The sequence below is a fragment of the Nipponia nippon genome, unplaced genomic scaffold (assembly GCF_047370975.1).
Source record: "Nipponia nippon isolate SJK-2023a ecotype South Korea unplaced genomic scaffold, ASM4737097v1 scaffold_6, whole genome shotgun sequence".
NCBI lineage: Eukaryota > Metazoa > Chordata > Aves > Pelecaniformes > Threskiornithidae > Nipponia > Nipponia nippon.
Window position 1 is genome coordinate 14187773 of NW_028262380.1, and position 19505 is coordinate 14207277.

Here is a 19505-nt window from a genome sequence, read left to right on the forward strand (position 1 = left end):
GAACAATCTGATGTCAAAAAGTCACTGTTTTTAGGGCCCTGAGCTAAGCTTCCACATGTGTCCCTGGGGTCATGGTGCCTACCAGGGCAAACAGCTCTGCACGCTTGAGAAACAACTGACTGGGGAGAGACACTTCAAATCTGTCCAGGTGAGTGAGCTGCTTTTCCCTTTCGGGCACCCATCTCACCTTTCAGCATCTTTCAAATGTAATGCCAAGTGTTTCACTCTGATAATGACAGAAGGATTGCATGGCTCAAAGGATGAGAATTTGCAGGCTCCACCCCAAATGTGAATCAGGAAACACAACTGCTATTCTGACAATTTGTCCCTAAGTATCTCTTGAATAATGAATTAGTCTAATTTGTTAAAACTGAAGTAAATTCATACATATTTCAAGTTTCCTGATTGAGTAAGATTTTACTTTTGAGCATGTGTTTGGGAAAGCGATTCTTCCATTCTACCAGGAGAATGAAAGCTGGGTGATTCAGCTCTGCTGGCCTCCCAAAGACTTAGTGATTGAGGTTAACAGAATAATTTCTAAAGGACATGATAAAGACACAAAAAACAATTCTGGTTTGAGCAAGGCAAAGCCTTACCTCAGTGGACACAATGTGATCTATTGACTAAAGGACTGCTCTGGAGTGAGGAATGGTGACACTTATTTGTGGCTGTGCTATGGGTGAGCTGGGTGACCTTGGATGGCTGCCTTACTTTTCTACATCCCAATTAGGGAAATGGCACTGACTAAATGCTCTCCTGAAACGCCATTGTGTTATATTGCAAAATACGCACTGATATGTGGAATGATGTGGGATTTTTAAAGCAATTCAGGATTGTACCAACCTGCTGGTTTACTCCTTTTGGAAGGCTTCTTTTTCACAGACACTGGAACTCGGGCCAGCGCAGCCAGCTCGCTCATGAAGTCCTGCTCTGCTTCCTGCACACAAGGATAAACCAGAAGTCAGTTAACACAACACAGCTTGATTCTGCATTATGTTATTCTATGTGTGGCATGACAAAACGCGTATGTCATTGCAGAAACACAGGAAGCAATATGACTAGCATCAGGGAAGTGTTTCCTACAAGACAGTGGTGAATCTTAGCACGGATTTCAACTAGGACAGCAACGACAACCCTTACAACCTGTCAGATGTTTTGCCATAGACTGCTTCAGATCCGTGAGTCATTTTACCCTGACTTACCTTTAGCTGATTCTCCAACTCAGTTTCCAGGTGATGTAATCCCAGCAGCTTCTGTTTCAGAGACTCCAGACGAATATGCTGCTGCAGTTCAAACTGAGCCAAAACCTTCTTTTGCTGCAGCACCATCCTGGTCAAGAGAAATTTTAAAGTACTGATGTTGTTCAGTTCAAGGGAAGAATACAATCCTGGCAAAGTGTATTTAGAAGATTTTGTAGGGAGAAAGGCTCATTAACAGTATTGGCCCATCCAGCTTCTGCTCAGACAAAAAATTTTGTGGTAGATTTTTAGATAGATTTACTTATTTTAATAATCTGCCTTGGATACAAGCTCCTTTCGGAGGCAGGAATTGCAGCAGGAGTTTGGGTTGTCCATGCCCGGACTTTGGGAGCTGGAGTTCAGCTCTAGTGTTGAAGTCTGCTTTCAAAACTGTTGTACGTTTTTAAAGTCAGCTTTACTGTCTGCTTGCCAAAGAGACAAGCTGTTAGAAGATCAGGTGTGAGGATAAAGGATTAAGAATTAGGCATTTCATTCAGGGCTCTTCAGTACCAGGTTGAGACTGAGACAGAAACACAGTAATTCAAACCTTGGCAAATGGGAGCATTGACAACTATTTTCTTCACTTGTTTTATTTTGCTGGTTAAAGATTAATATTAATATAGTAGAACCTGAATGGCTGCAACTTTGCTCAATCTATATTTCTTTTGTTCTCTTGCCTGATCTACCTTGAACCAATGCTGTCAATCACCCACCACATTCCTCAGGGAAGGAGATAACACAAATTGTTTCTGACATCTACAAATAATGAAGTTGCTATTGTAATGGTCAGTGCTTACAAAGGGTTAGCTTTCACAATTTGCTTTTTGAACTCACACTTATAACCTTGCACCAAGGTCAAAAGGAAATAAAACAATTTATGTTGAGTTTAATAGCAGTTAGACAAATTAATGGAAATTTTGTCATTAATTTACACAGGACTGGGATTTGACTGTAAAAGAAATCCTAATGACAATATGAAAATGGGTTTGATTACTAATAATTATGAGACCAGCTTAGATACTGAATAGTTACATTCTTCAATACCATACTTCTGCTTGCATGAAGGCCAATTTGATTGCATTTTGTTTTAAGACACTAGAATACATTATGGGAGAAAAAACTGAGACAACAGCTAGAAGTGAATTTATATGTCACAATAAATTATAAACTTGATAATGAATAACTAACAGATCTTTTATGAAGCCCTTTATTACATGAATCCATTTCTATACTAATTCAAACAAGGATGGAAAACAGAAAATGGGCAATGATTTCTTTCAATTTAGAAGTAACAGAATGTCTAAAAAAAGAGTTAACCTCTTTACAATGTCAAAATTGCAGATGCTGTGTTGTTCTGGATAATAAACCAAGAGTAAAGAAATAAAATTATTACAAAAATGTATCATGTGCATGCCAAGTCATACAGCTGTTTATGACAACTTATTCCTTTGGAATTGCAGTGCTTTTTGTCTGGACTCTAAGTTTTGTAAAATCAGTAATGAATTAAATATGATTTTTATTTAATTAACATTCAAGGGATTCCACTCTAAATTTAGAGCAAGTAATCTTGATTGTCCAAGGCATCTACTGAAATCTTCTTTCCATTTTGAGTATTATTTATGCTTCAAACATTTTCTCTTCATTATAGTATGTTTACTCAACAGCAAACGAACAAACACTTTTGATGTTCAAAGCAGAAAAGATGGAATGTAATGAATTAGACAGCATCGGTTCCCATCCTGCATTTATGTTAAATTTCTTTTAAAATTTGGCATATGTTTTGGCATTATTTTTCATTCTCACTTTTCAAACTGTCTATGTATGGTGCTTCAGTCTGTAATTAATGACCATCAAAAAGTTTATTTAATAAGAAAGTAATTCTCTAAGATCAAAGGGTAGACGTAATTTGGCAACAGGTATTACTTTTCCATCAAAGACAAATATAAAATGCAAACCCAAGACATTTATTCAGCTAGACATTTATGTAGATCTGCAAACACTCACAACATTTAAATAGAGTCAGCAGTGCTGCTGCCTGCTCTTACCTTTGATGGACTGTGGATGATATGTTCAGGAGGCCTTTGGTCTGTTTTTCTTTCAATGCCAGTTCATTCTCTTGTTTCTTCCTAAGCCTGTTCCTTTCACCTCTTTCTGCTGAAATAATGGTTTTGTAAAATCTGCTCAAAATTACAAACTCTGAGTTATGGCAACCTTACAGTTTATGTTTTACATCAGCACAAATCAATCCCTGTTCTAGGTAGCCTTTCCAAAGTTACTGCTCCTTAGGGATATCAAGTACTTCTTACACACTCTTGCTCTGCCACTGTGACCTGTTGCACAGACAATAGTTTGTGCATCATTTAGCTGAGATGGTCATGTCACTTAATTCCTATTCTTCTCTACTTCTCCCACTAGGCTAACTGATGAACATGGAATTCAAACCAGAAATTCTATGAAAAGACCTTGATGCCTTAAGAAAGAACTGTAACAGCTAAATGAAAAATGCAATATAAAGAAAAACTCCGCTCAAAGGCCACTTAGTCCTGGGAATGCCTAACTTCACTAGACGTCCCCTTCATTTGATGGCGAAGTATTCTGGGTACTGTTGCGTATGCTCACACTCTGTAACTTGGTGTTTATCTGCTGACCAGGCTCCTGACTCCTGTCCCTGAAGTCCTGCCTGGCAGCAAGGGCACGTCTGACAAATAGGACCAGTTTCCTTGCAATACTGGTTTTAAATAAAACACAGAAGGAGGGAGATGGATGGGTACGTAACAGATTAGGGTACATATCATTCATTTGGGGAGCATCCGACCTTTTCCTAATGCTCAGAGAGGCTGACAGGCACCTCTCCTACCAATGGCACCATCGGGAGCAGTTACTGGCTGTACTCTAGGCTGGGCTGGGCTGGGCTGGCTGGGTGAGGGGAGGTACTCTCTGCTTTTTTTTCCTGTGGCTGTTCCAGGCAGACTGTAAATTCAGATTTACTAGGCCAAGGGATGCCCAAAGAAGCAAAATTCTCTAGCCTGGTATTAAGCACAGTCACTGGGAGAGAGAAGCGCAGCATTATGGTCCTTACTCCCGTTTAGCTATCACTGAATGAAGTACATACGTGGCCATTCTAACCCCAGGGCTACCACATAGTAGGTGGCTCTACTGCAAACACTGCTTTTTCCATCTTGTGTTTTAGAGAGAGAAGTTATGAGAGTATTTGGTGAGGAGGATCACACTCTCAGTACAGTAATCATGCTTGGAGATCACCTAACAGATCAACACCTTCTGAAAAGGAAGAAGCATGGATGTTCTGCCTCCAGGCTGAGCTTGGATGGAAAGTAGTTGGCTGGCTGGCAGGGCCTAGGTTGTCCTGGCTGTGCCCTGGAGCAGAGCTTCAGGCTGTTAAGAATCATAGAGAAACTTAAGTGCTTCTGGGGCCAATACAGCAGCTGAAATGAGAAAGGAGTGGGTTCTGCATCACAAATTTGGATTTAGGTTAAAGAAGGACTTACATGTACGAAAGCATCAAAGTCCCTTTTTAGATGGTAGTGCTCACTCCTAATGTAAAAAGCACCAACAAAGCTGAAGTAGTTATCTGTTGATACTGAAAATCTCAGCCAGGCTGCAGCATGCACATGTAGGTTTGCAATATTTTTTCACTGTAGCAGTTCATTTGATCTGTGAATTTCAGCTGGGTTTGTCTCCCACCCAAATCTAAAACACTCCTGCTTTTATTACCAACATAAATACTCTCATCCTCCCTCAAGCCTGTAGGCTTACATTGCAGCATAAGGATTTTCTTTTTCTTCAGTTGAAAAGAAAATGTGCTCCGCTTACACATGTAATTTTCTTCCTTGTAGTTCATGGAACACCAATACACTGAAAAAATAATATATCCACACAAACTCTAGGAGAAAAAATAATCTAAATGAGCAATTACCAGAAGGCTGACTGTAGTTCTAGTGACTGGTATTCTAGGTCTCACAACCTAATTGGGAGACCAGTTGAGAGCAATATCAGAACACTGATGAAGAATAACATTCAAGTGTGTAATGACTGGCTGGGCCCAAAGAGTTGTGGTGAATGGAGTTAAATCTAGTTGGCGGCCTGTCACAAGTGGTGCTCCCCAGGGCTCAGTATTGGGACCAGTTCTGTTTAATATCTTTATCAGTGATCTCAACAAGGGGATCAAGCGCATCCTCAGTAAGTTTGCAGATGACACCAAGTTGGGCAGGAGCGTTGATCTGCTGGAGGGTAGGAAGGCCCTACAGAGGGACCTGGACAGGCTCAATCGATGGGCCGAGGCCAACTGTATGAGATTCAACAAGGCTGAGTGCCAGGTCCTGCACTTCGGTCACAACAACCCCATGCAATGCTACAGGCTGGGGGAGGAGTGGCTGGAGAGCTGTCTGGCAGAAAAGGACCTGGGGGTGTTGGTTGACAGCTGGCTGAATATGAGCTGGCAGTGTGCCCAGGTGGCCAAGAAGGCCAACAGCATCCTGGCTTCTATCAGGAATAGTGTGGCTAGCAGGACTAGGGAAGTGATCGTCCCCCATACTCGGCACTGGTGAGACCACACCTCGAATCCTGTGTTCAGTTTTGGGCCCCTCACTACAAGAAGGACATTGAGGTGCTGGAGTGTGTCCGAAGAAGGGCAACGAAGCTGGTGAAGGGTCTAGAGCACAAGTCTTATGAGGAGCGGCTGGGGGAGCTGGGGTTGTTTAGCCTGGAGAAAAAGAGGCTGAGGGGAGACCTTATTGCTCTCTACGACTACCTGACAGGAGGTTGTAGCGAGGTGGGGGTCAGTCTCTTCTCCCTAGTAACAAGCGATAGGACAAGAGGAAACGGCCTCAAGCTGCGCCAGGGGAGGTTTAGATTAGATATTAGGAAAAATTTCTTCACTGAAAGGTGTTGCCAAGCATTGGAACAGGCTGCCCAGGGAAGTGGTTGAGTCCCCATCCCTGGAGGTATTTAAAAGACATGTAGATGTGGTGCTTAGGGACATGGTTTAGTGGTGGACCTGGCAGTGCTAGGTTAACAGTTGGACTTGATGATCTTAAAGGTCTTTTCCAACCTAAACAATTCTATGATTCTAATGACATCCATCTCAGCTCAGCTCAGTGCAGCATTCTGGAACACGCTTCAGTTTTAATTCCTGCTTAAAGGAACTCAAATCAAAGGGATTTTAGACTCTGTAGTTGACTGAATCAGGGCCAAAGAGGTCTTTGTGAGAACTTAAGTAACTGACTGCCTTGCTAACTGCCAATGTCTAAAATACAGATTGTCAAAAATCCCTGCACAGATTTTGCCTAACCTTAGCACTTCAGCTTCCAATATTAAGTCTTCAAGGTTCACAACAGGGCAGTGCAGAACAGACTGGTTGTGTCTTATAACCGGTGAGCATATCTAGCTACCACTGGGGCTCACAAATCCTTCCTACCAACTCACCTCTGCATCTCAGCCTTGAGTGGATATGCCTGTTCCTATTCAAAAACTCTCTTCTGTGGTTAAAAAATCTTTTCTATTTAAAATTGCTAACTCTATTTTTAGAAAAAAAAAAAAATCCATCCCATGTGTCTCAAATACTTAGCCTCTGATGCTATTGCTGTTTTGCTAACTTGCCCACTTCATTTAATGCCAACAGCCTTCATCTAGGGAGGGGAGAGTGTTTACAAAAGATATCAATAATCACAGCTTGCTTTTGTTCTCCTGTCCTGAAGGAACTGAGCAATTAAAAATAATTCCATGAGAAACTGCCTGTATTTATGTGAGATCCAGCAGTTCATAAACCTCTTCAGCAGCTTCACAACCTGTGAGAGGGTCATGGTTGAGAGCTAAGAAACAATGCAGTAGCTCACAGTGTTCCAGGATGGACATGCTTGGCTTTTTGGTGTCTCCTCTAATGCATTTCCTCAACTTCAGAGAAAACAACATTTCACCGAGCCAAAAAAAGGAATGAATACAAGAATCTACTCCCCGAAGCTGAGGGCAGTCACCTCAGAGGAAGCAGACTGCCTGCCAATGATGTTCATGTTTTCTAATATGGGAGCAGGGATTGCAGACCCAGATCTCCTCCCTTCTAGGGAAAAGATTCTGCTTGTAGGTGCCTGTCATATACCCTCTCTCTCCCCTACGAATATCCGATTCATTGACTCATTTTATTTGCATATATTAATATGCAAAGTTGAACAGTGTTTATTGTAGACGTTGGCTGTACAACCTAATACTTGTACAACTCTTTGCTTTCTAAATTATTCTGCCTTGTGTTGAGGTTTAGAGCACCAGAAAATCAACTGCTGGGGTTGTGACTATGGTGGTATTTCTGATCTTAGCTTGGTGAACTGGAGTTCGTGGTTAAACGGTAATCTCCAACACTGGGTCACCATTCTGTGTGTGTCTGTACCAAACTTCGAGTAACAGGGTCCTGCATCTATGACCATAATTCAAGTCATTATTAATAATAACAGTTCTACCACTTCTCCTTCAAAGATGGAAATGGACCTACACATTCATTTTACTTCGTTGCTTACTTTAAATAACAGACCTGTTATCTTTAAAAGCAATCTTTATAGTGGTAAGAAAATTAATGTATCTGTTAAAAAACAAGAATTATCTGGTAGTTGTCAGTATCATACATACCTTGTAAGGATTTCAGTTGTTGAAGCTTTTTAGTTTCATAGTCCTCTGTGATTTTTCCTAATTGCTGATAGTAGTTTTGCACCAGTCTATTGATATTATTGCTGGTCCCATACACACTTTCCACAGCAGCTTCCACCAGTCTCTCCTGTATGACACAGTACAAGTCACAATTCATTTTCTAAGTCAGAAACTGAAGTGTTTTGATCTGTCTAGAACTGAAGACCCAATCTAATTTTGCATGTGCGCACAAAATTGTGAATTTTGTGCTTTAAAAATGTGGCAGATTGAGATGCTGGAAAACAGGTATTTCGATTCATCCATGGAATATTTCAACATGAAAAATTACAGTAAAATCGTTCTAATGTGTCTCACCTCCATCTGGGAAGGGGCCATCCCCCTATCTGTTCAATCTCTATAGCCCATTTTACCTGTCAACCCGACTGCCAGAAAAGTAAATCAATATGTGTAGCTCTGCTACAACTTTCCATTATACAGAAAATACAAATATTTACTTTGGAACAATTCTATTAACCTATAAAGCAAGTTTTATTTTTATTTAATTATTTGCCTATGAATTAATATTAAGCTGGTAATATACAAATACTATTAATTAACCATAAAACCTTCATCAATAGATAATCATCTCCATTTCTTCCTCATTTTTGTTATTCTCTGTCATCAAGAACTCTCTCAAATTCTTTTTATGTTCCAGGGTTTGGCTCAATAAAACCTGTTTTCGCTGCTATAGCAAGTCACTAGAAAATACTGTACTTCTACGTGTTAGTTTGTAAATACTTTGCAAGGTATCTTCAGTGTTGACACAGGTTGCATAGAGTAATGCATAAATGAAACTGCCTTCCATTTTAGCAAAGTAGCACTCATTTTCTTTGGAAAACTGCTGTTGAACATTTCTATACCTTGAAGTCCTGTCCATCATCTGAATTCTTTTTTCCAGCTTCCCGTTGGGCATGCTGCAGCAGTGTCCGCCCAATCACCTGCTCCATGTGCTGCTGAAGAAACTGAAGAGCTTCTTGAATTTCTGTGACTAGCTGCTGGTGAAATTCTAAATGCGTTTGCTGTGTTTCTTCCTCGAGCTTCTCTTCCTCTTCCAGAATGTGGGACTCCTGGTAATCAGACAAAAAGATAGCACTGCCATTTAAGTACGCTGACAAACTTAGTCAGCTTCACTTTAAAAATAAGTCCTACACCCATTCAGAATGACACTGTTTTAATACTTAGAATAATCTAATTTCCAGCAGAAGTTTATGTACAGTTATTTAACACATCTGTCTTTGCAACAAAACTATTGCCTCTGTCACGATACGTACAATAACAGCTGTATCCTGTCCCATTAGTCATTTCCAAGTGATGTATTCCCATCTTTGTATTCTGCGCTGTTGAATTTGGTCTTATTTCTATTAAAAATACGAACAATCTAGGTCAAATATCCTGAGTCCAGTAAGGGATAATTGTGGATGCCTTGATAAAGTGCACAGGAACAAGGGAAGTATACAGTTATGCACCTGGAATACTCGTACAGTTTGTGGGGTCTACCTGAGAAAAAGTTGGTATATTGGTACCTAGGGCCCTTGGGACAGGTTATGAACGTGTTTAACAGCACTTGGAAACCATTTGCACTCTTGGCATCTACAGCATCCTGTGGCAGTGAGTCCTACAGCTTATCCACACATTTCTTAATTTTGAACCTGCCATCTAATAACTTTGCCCGGTGCCCCTCTTTTATCAGAAAGAAGTGAAAAATTGCTCCCTATTCACATCTTTGATGCCATTTTTAAAACCTATGATATTCCAGAAGGCACCTCTTTTTTAGGCTGAAGAGTTCTAGTCTCTTGAGGTCTTTGGACCATCCTTGCCACCATTTTCTATGCTTCTTTTTAAATCCACTTTCCTTCTAAGCTTTCTTTAGCACACAATAGTATACACTCACCAGCACAACCTGTTCTGTCTTTCTTACGTGTATTAGCCTTGCATAGATTGCCTTCTATTGAGTTGCTGATGTCTCTCTCACATTAATATTCTCATTTAAAGCTAAATAACCATTAAATTATTCTGGGGGATTTGACAATATCTATTTCATTCCCTCTTAGAGATAAGAAATGCAAGTAGGAAAAGGAACCTGCTCTGCCCACATTCATCTGTGGAAAATAATGATGTCCCCATTAATGCTGGGTTATTCTGACATGTCTTTATTTATAGCTCAGACATATGTTTTTGATAGTTTTTTTAGACAGTTGGAATGTCATTAAACTGTTTCTCTTTTTTTTTTTTTTTTTTTTTTTGAGAGACCCAATGTCCTGTTATCATGTCCAAGCTAGGATTCTTTAGTGTAGTTTTACATTTTATATGAAATCAACAGATAGACACGACATTGACTACCAGTCTAAAATTGGCATAAGCTCAAATTAAGTTTAGTTCAAACAACAAGGTATGTCTAAAACTCTGGTTGAGTGTCTGAAAATTAACCTTTTCCTTAACTCCTTATACATTGGTTCTAGTTTTGGAGGTTGTTCATAACATTTTTTTTTCTCTCTGACTTTTCACAATTCCACACCTAGGCTTTACTTCTTTGGCAGCAAGGATCTTATATGTGTATTTTTAGGCACTTCCTTGTGCGATGAGTTTTAGCTGGCCTTGGAAAGAGGCTGTAATGGAGAGAGGCCAAAAGAACAATAATACCTGGGGACATTTCATTTTTGTTAGGGAACACAGTGATTGCACCAATTAACGTCCCTGTGGGAGCTAAGTCAGAAGGAGCAGTGGAAAGCACATCACAAGATGAATGCAGTCATATGCATTTGTATTTTATTATTTTATTTCTTCTGAAGGTTAGAGATTGAGATTTTCACACTTAACAGGAACTACTTCAACAGAAGTATCAAATATGAAAATGGCAGCAGACAGAATTTCCTCATTCCTCTTCCAAGCAGAGAATTAGGGTTTGTATTATGCAAATCAGAATTAGAGAGATGCAAATTATTATCTCTCAGCTAATTACACAGCAACAGCATGGAGTACAGAGCTGCAAAGTGTTGGATGGATTCAACCCATACATGCAGCACCAGTGGTCTGAGCAGGAGCTATCACTGACACTCACTAGGAGGGTCCTCTGAGGTTGAGATATGAAATTCAGTGTTGTTCTAGGTAAGTATCCAATGCAGATAAGTAAATAACCAACAACACTTAATGGATTAACCCTAAAAACCAGTCACAAACAGATTTGAAAGCGACCTGTGGGAACATCAAGTCTAAAAATCCCTTAAACTTTCTGCCATCTCCTTGACCTACAGGAACCACATTATTTGAAAGGATGTCAGGGGAATGCATGCTGAGCATCTTATGGACAGAGGGAAAAGAAAAAAAATTAAAAATGATGACAGTATAGAAGAACTTGCTAGGTCTGGTGGAAGGAAGAATTTCTTCTGATGCTCAAGTAAGAAATTTTCAAGTGCATACTACAATCCCTAGCAGAATTAATAAGAGTTTATCATATCCTGAAGCAGTAACTTGTGTAGAAGTCCTTTATACACATTGGCATGCCTTCTTTCATTACTATTTTCATATAAAAAAAAAATAGCTAAATAAGTTTGCTGTGATAACACGTATCACAGATAGCTAGCCAGTAGATAAAGTATTCAGGAATTTTAAATGTCTGCCCAAACTACAACAGGCACACTCTGGGACTGCCTATGCCAACAGTGGGTGCATTTTTGACAGAGAATATTTTCCTTTCTATTTGGAACTTGAACATTTTTATTTTTTGAGATCTTCTATGGCTACTTCTAATGCCAGACATCATAGCATATGAGACCTCTGGAGAAAAACCACCCGGACATGGTACCTACCACTGCCTTCTGTAACTGCCACTGGTCCTCATCTTGGCAGGGGGAGGACCCCTTCTGCAGCGTATGTTGCTCTCGCAGCTCCTGAAGCAAGCTCTTCTTTCTGGACATTCTCATGCGGGCCAGGGCTGCCATCCCAACTCTTCGGAGGGCTAACCTTGTGAGTACTGAACACAGCAGAAGTCGGTGTTTTTGCAATATATAGTTAACAGACCTGTAAAAAGGACCATTAAAAATCAATCAGCTGAGCTGCTTGCTGATTTGGCACACCTGTGTTCAGCAAAGTCATTGCTCAGAGATGACACGAGTTACTATTCACTCTGTGTTAACAAGCATGCCTTGGAAAGCTGCTCAGGTGTAAAGAATGGGAATTGCTATGATAGACTTCTAGTTCTGTCACACTGAAGTTAAATTAAAATAAAAATAGGAAGAAAAGAGATAAATAATCATCTATAATTACATAACAAAAGCTTTTTAATAGGAGACTTGAAATAAGATGAAAAGAGAATGTAATCAGAACTACAGGAAAGTTATTTCAAGAAAATGCAGCAGAGCACATCTTGGATTAACAAGGAGGCACACTCTGAAGAGACATTGAAGAGGCTAGTGTTCGCTGGCAGGGCAGACATGGCTGAAGCAAGTTTCTGATGAATTTTAAACAGGAGAACAAATTTTGAAGTTGATTCCAGACCAGGTGAGTGAAATCTGTGTGCACATTTGGGATGACAGTGTTTGTGCTTGTATCTAACTTGTGCATATGTGTAAGGCACCATGAGCTCTCTAGATACCGAACCTTGGGAAACACTGAGGTCAGAGAACGAGAAAATATAAGGTTGAACTGAAAAGCAGAGCTAAAACAAAGGAGTGCAATGGCAATAATACCAATATTCCCAATAGACAAGTCTTCAAATGCTTTGATCTTTGATAATGTGAAGACCATGGTGAATGAAGCCATTTGATATCTGAATTAAAACAAGGCAGATAACACGGAACTGTGGTTTTTTTGAGAAGTATCTCTATCAAAGAGATGTTTAGCTGTACAAAGATGAAATAAAACTAAAAGTTTCCTTGGTGAATACAGACCCAGAATGCAAGAGAGGAGTCACTATCATGCAAAGCGATGACCAGTGGTATTGTAATAGCAGAAAGCAAAGGTAAAGCTGAATGCTGCTAGACCGAACATTTTACCTTGAAGAATATCCAACTCTAGTGTGGCATACAGAGTGCAAAGAGAGGCTGGTTCAAGATTAGAAATCACTCATAAACATAGGAGTAGATACACAGAAAGCACTTGACAAATCACAGAAGACACTATTTTTTCTACTTACCAGGAGTCATGGTATCTGTTTTTTTTAATTTGTTTTTGATACTCAGAGAAAAAACTAGAGTAACTGCCTCTCTGTCTGAAGATGCCCATAGTCCCTCAACACTGCTTTCCACAATGTAATGTACACAAGTTTTTATCTGTGCATGCAGCAGTGCAGTTTTACCCCACTGCTTACTGATAAAACCAAGCTTACTCATCACTGAGGCATCCTAGTCTGCTCACGACAGCTTGAATTATCTTCTCTTGTTTCTCAGACAGGTGCTTTTGCATCACAGCAGACAGAGCATATTCCTTTATCCATAGCTAAAAGCAGGGGGAAAAAAAAAGTACAATCATAAGATACTCCGATTTCAGTCATTCTAGTCACCACATTATGAAATAGGGGTTTACTTGACATTATTTTGCTAAAAACAATAATCCCTCGCTTTCAAGAAACAAACTCATGCTGAATTAAAATTATTCTACTTAGGAATTTTTTTTTCTCAATGGTGAAAGTCTTAAACAAAGCTCACTGAAAAGAAAGGGAGGCTTTGCACCGTTTTGGATCATCCCTGAGCTGTGTCTCCTACAGATTTTCCGGTTTCAGCAACAGAGGATCAAGGGAAAAAGAACAATACGGCACAAAATATTGCATCGACTCTTATCAGCATGTTGCAGTGGGCTTTTTGTTTGTTTTTTTTTTTCACTAATACAGAATGTAGTTTTTATTTTCACTGAACAAAATAAGGGTACCATCTTCCATCATACTTTTGTGTATAGTACACAGTGCTAATAGTTAGAAATGGAGATTGCGTGATTAGGTTTACGGACTGCACGTTTACAGCTCCTTCAGGTGACATTTAGATCAAAGAATTTAATCTTTAAATGTTTTGATGAATTTGCAATTAGACTGTAAACTTGTGGAGATATGGACTTAAGATTTTGTTTAGCATATTGCCAGAATTTAATGAATAATAAGCCATAAGATGAAATGGTTGTAAGGTCCAAACTTTATTACCGTGAGATGAAGAATATATTTTAGGCTACACTGGCAGCTGGATAAACGCAGGTTACCCGCAGACGTATGCACAGCCCTAAATTAAATATAATACTCAAGCTCTCTGACAGCTTCACTTCATGTTCTAGCCTCGTTCGGAACATGAGGGACTAAATTTTCTATTATTGCAGACAGCAAGGTTTCACTAGATCAATATGCCTAGCAAAGAATTAGATGTGTAACTGAACGATTGTTAGTGTTAGGAACTAGGAGTGGTCCTGGGCCTTCCTACTGGATTTGACAGTCTTTTCCTTGGGAAGCAGTGATCTGTGCAGGAGAGAGGCTTTATTTGTGAGCACAGGATGAAATCCCCCGGGAAGTGCAGAACATCACAAACCACATCATCTTCAACTTTAAAACAAAATCGTATTTCTTTCTTGGAGAAAACCTTACCAAACCACATAGTCCGGAGCAGGATGCCTGGGGAGGATGGGCAGGCAGTCACCAACAGGTGACAGATGGAAAGAGTTCAGCTGCGCATGAGAAGCACAGCCTGAAAGTCTGTACGGCACTGGGGAGCCCACCACGCTGCTCTCAGAAAGAGCCACAAGGTGCACCTGTGTAGCCAGACCTCAACTGATTTGAGTCTAGGCAATCCGTAAAATCATAGAGCACAGCTCGGCACAGTGCCTTCTCTGACTGCATGCTGCAAGTGTCAAATTAAGGTCTATCAGGTCTCCAGGTATCATCATGACAGATGGCAAATACTCGCTTCAAGTAATAAATGTATCAGTACTTCCCTTTAGCAGCTCTGTGGATATGGCTTCCTGGTGTTTCACACCTCTTTGCATATACCTATTAGATCCATCACATTGTGTATTTTAATGTCTCTTTCAGCAGTTAAAAGAAGGGCTGAAAACGACCTTTTATTTTCTATAAGTATTTTCAATGAGAGACTTGCTGTGGCTCAGACATGGCTTCCCATCATTTTTGGAGACCTGGTTATTCACAGAGAAGTTGCTCTTGAAGGGCCTGTCTGCACACTTGCTCTCAGCTTGTGGATTAAATCTGCTGTAGATCACCAAGATACAGAAGACAGGAGATGTTTTCTGAATTACAGTTGGGATGATAAATGATATAATATTGCAGCCAAGAAACTAAAACTTAACACCTCTGCTGCTATCAGTATATCCTATCCAAAAAGGCACTCAGAATGATAACAATGACAGGGATTGTAGTCGTCATTTCCTTCTGTTTATGAAGAAATAGCCTAGTTCTGTAGCGGTGAACATAGACTTTCTTTTAAAGGAGAAGAATGAGTCACCTCTTCCATTGTGACTGCATTTAAGGTAAGCTGTACGCAAAATTTATAAAAGGTCTCTTCACCCCCGAGACCAATGGGAAGCTGAGAATACAGCAGAAAATACCCCTGCACACAGTTATTAAACTGAACAGTAGCAGTACATCAGCCATATAAGCAGTAAGAGAAGAAAGGAGAAAGGAGGGGGATTATTAAGCATTTAGAATGGGATGATAAATAAGGAAGATTGAGATTTGGACCAAATACTAAAGCAGTGTTTTGTCTCAAAAAGGCTATTAGGAAGATGATAAAGAAGGGAAGGATCAGCTGGGAATAAGAACATAATATTATATATTTTATTGGAAGCAACACTTCAATGGTGCACTGGGATGGGCTGGAAGGGCTGGGTATTTTCCACCTCCAAAACAGTACAAGAATTCACACATGCAGGCACAAATGCAGCAGCAAAGATCCTCTGGGAATCTTAATTTGACACTGCTGGTATATTGCTGAAAACCAGCAAAACAGAGACAACTATTTCATCAAGCCAGGTGGAAACGTCAGGCTTTGTGCTGCACCGACCTTCCAACACTGGGCCAAATCTCCGGGCGCCTCTCCAAGCTTTCCTGTTCTTGGGAATGGCCTTACTTTGCTCAGAGACAGGTCAGTACAGAGTGGAGAAAATGACACTGCTGCACAGACTTGGCGGCTGGAACAGATCTTGGGCTCTCTGATTCCTGCATTTAACCAGTAAAACCAGTGACAAAAGCATGGTAAATGGGGGAGTAAAGCTCCAAGGAATGTCTGGCTTCTTGAAAAAGAGAGTCATTCCAATCACTACGAAAAAATGTGTATAAAATTAAGAGAAAGCAATAAAATGCACACCATGTCAAAACTGGTAAGCAGAAGCCGATTCAGCTTTCTGGGTGTCAACCAACAATGTAGGAATGGATGGAAATCTCCTCACCCTGTTTTTTCTCTCTAAGCTTCTTGGTGTTTTGCTTCCTGGCAACAAGTCCATTACAAGAGCTTCTGCAGCACTGCTAACATTAAGTATTACTCTCTGGCAATAAAGGTGAGGAATATGCCTTTGGCAGGTAATGAAACACAAAATATTATGAGTTAGACCTCAGATGCAACAGCGAATTAGACCCAAGTAAGTTCACTCTTTTTTCTGCAGCAATCAGTTTGACGTTTTTAGCACAGATTCTCGGGAAATCGAAGGAAAGCAATTTCTCCCTAACAGCCTGTAGATGGAGTGTGATGCACACTGAATGCCAAGCAAGTACCTCAGCCTGGTGCAGCAGTTTGCTCCCCCTAACCCCTGCCCAGGCAGGAGAGCTCCTCTACAGAAATCACGAGGTAGGGGCTATGTGGGAAAATGCTCAAAATTTATTTTCATTAGTCATTTATTCTCATTTGCCTCACTCACATCCTCAAGCATATACGGCAAAGGCTAAATACGTAACTGATTTTTTCTTTTCAATTGTAAAAGAGATTCTGTTCCCCCAAAGGACATCATATTCCAGATATGTATAAATGCTAGGAAAGATAATCTAAAAAAAAAGTGCCATTCAAGTAAATGGGAAAAATGTCTTTTTGAGCCACCTTGAAAAGCACACATAAATACACTGGTGAAAAGTCTTCTGGTGTTGGACTTCCCAAGTCTGCAAAGCAGGTGACAATGTTACTCTTAGTATAGTACATTTATCACAGGCAAATGAAAGACCTATCTCCTGCTGGAAAATGCCTGGTAAATTAAAAGCCCTGTCAATATGAATGTTGATTTATGGATCTTCGGTCATATTCAGCACTGTAACATCTATGGGATCTCCTAAATGACATGATCACCTGTCACAAGTGTCTGATCTTTCTTCTCTTCTTAAGGTGGAAACCAAGTGCTCCTTTTTGTAGGATGCAATTGTGAGCTTATTGCTTAAATGTGCATGCTGCTGCATTTATGCTAGGAAAGGGCCAAGAAATGCATTTGAACATAATATAATGAGTTACGTGATGTTTTTCAGACCTGTTTATACAGGAAAATCTGCCAGCCTAGCTTTGGTGGAATAGCTATCTCCCCGCATGCTCTCTTTGGAGATATAGCAGACTTTTTTCCAGTTTAGTTCAAACCACTTCCAAAAAGCCACATGCATTAAGTTAAAAAAGCTACTTAAGCTCCTGCAAAGAATATCGTCTTGAAGAATCACACATTTTTCCACTAGGCGAAACCCTTGTCTCTTCTAGTAATTTATCCCACAGAATCACTCCTCCTTAGGACAGCTCTGTCTGCTGCTCAGGAAATTTTTACATTGCCCAACTGCAGTGCTGGTGACCTAGAGACCAATGTGAGAGCTCTGTCATTGCTAAATGAGTTCCTCTATAGCACAGTAATTATTGTTAATGATGTAAGAAAACCCTTTGTTCTTTTTTTTTCAGCTAGGAAGCCATCTTCTTTGTATTATGAATGCTACGGTACACTGAAAGTGATGGAAAGTCAACTTTCTAGTTTAAATAACCTATGCTGGGGCATGACTGGAACATCTGAATTCACATACAATGAATCCATCACACAGTGCTGCCCAAAGCACTAGGAGCTGGAGATAAACTAATCCTTTTATCCCTTGAGAAAAAAATCCCAGGGTGTGGTTTCTCCGCTCAATAGTGTGCCCAATGACAGTAACAGAGGAGTGCATAAACAGCATTTTTGGAACAGAACTTTAGACTTGAGATCTCTCCCTCTGTGGAGAGCCTCCTAGCCCTTGAACAACATCCTCTCTGGCCCTGAACAATGGCTGAGGTTCAATGGGACAGTGGAAGGACCAGAGCAGAGGTGCCCTAACATGCACTCTGACTTCTGAGACTAATCATAAGTTGCACACCAGAACCTCCTCCTTCTCTGACTGTGTTTTTTAATGACAGCAGATACCACCACGGTGCTTTGGTCTCCATGCACTATGAGACATGCTTGTAGTGCACCTACTAGTCTAGGCTGCTCAGGACATTCACATACAAGGACAGGCAATTTCTGACCCCTTGGTGAACGTGAAAATAAACAGCAACCTAGAGGTTTAAGCTTGCCAAGTCAGGTATTGAATCTATCCTTGATAAAAAAGGGGCGAAATAAAGCGTTGAGGTCAGACACTGTTTCATTAATCACTGAAGGTATAGGTATGCCAAATTCAAACACTAAATGTCAGCCAGCAGTCCTAGAAAAGACAAATGCTCAACCTTAACTTAAACATGTGAGCAGACTCATAGGCATCAGTGGTCGGTCCCAAGCATATTTTAGTTTAGTTTGCTAGATATTGCTGTGACACAGAAACCGAAGAGGCAAGCAGAACTGTTTTTCAAAATAGTTGAGATAACAGGTGAGTTACGATAAAGTAAATATAAAATGATCAGGGAGGTGCATGTTGTATAACTCCAGATTAAGGAAAAAAGAGAAGAAAAAAAGGAAATGGCTAAAAATTTCCAACAAATAATTTTACTTTTTTATTCCCAAGGGTATTCTAAAACCACTGGTCAGCAAACCACTCTACCAGAAGCCCACAGTTTCCTGAATCACAGGGTTTTACGGAAGAACTCTAAATATAAGTTAAACATCTTATAGCAGTCTGTAATAGTTAGGGACTCAATCAGTACCTTATTAACCATGTACTAGATTGTCCAGGCACTTTGGAGAATGAGGCTAGGGAAAAGTATGATTTTGCCAGTGTTAAAGAACTCTGCCAACCTTTTATTGAAGAAGCTCCAATTACTCTGTATGTTGCAGCACACACTTGACATTTGAGAAGTGGCACAACTTTGTACATAGAAGGTCTTTCTTTGGCCAAGCTGTGTTAGTCTTCAAAGCAGCATTAATAGAGACACAGCATTGCATGAATAAATTGAAGGTATATTTCAGTTCCAGCCTAATGCTGAAGATACCTGCCTCTGCATTTGCTGTTGTTGCTTTTCTCCTCTGGTGTCAATGCCCCCTATGCTGGGCACAGAGCAGGAAAGCTGGATGTGTGTTTCTTCACCTTCTCAGAGTAAAGAATAAGTTTTATATAAAGGATCATATGTTTCCAATTATTACAGTATTAATACATAAAAATGATTAAGAAATATTTATCATTGTAAGGCCTCCTTTCCTGTAAACTGTACTCATATGTACCCTCTTCAAACAGAT

General features: G+C 40.1%; 1 protein-coding gene across 7 annotated transcripts in view; it reads right to left on the minus strand.

Moving 5' to 3' along the window:
• EVC (EvC ciliary complex subunit 1) overlaps nt 1-19505 on the minus strand; it is a 57540-nt gene that overhangs the window by 2391 nt on the left and 35644 nt on the right. For 5 of the 7 annotated variants that reach the window (XM_087737707.1, XM_087737708.1, XM_087737706.1 and 2 more), the window contains 7 exons: nt 13252-13361; nt 11735-11945; nt 8789-8995; nt 7872-8016; nt 3284-3392; nt 1203-1329; nt 844-937 (listed from right to left, as the gene is read on the minus strand). In XM_087737707.1, the coding sequence (XP_087593833.1) occupies nt 844-937; nt 1203-1329; nt 3284-3392; nt 7872-8016; nt 8789-8995; nt 11735-11945; nt 13252-13361 (1003 nt within the window). Of the gene's footprint in view, nt 1-843; nt 938-1202; nt 1330-3283; nt 3393-3566; nt 4682-7871; nt 8017-8788; nt 8996-11734; nt 11946-13251; nt 13362-19505 lie in introns of those variants that run through there. The other 2 variants (XM_087737705.1, XM_087737710.1) reach the window with 2 other exon arrangements.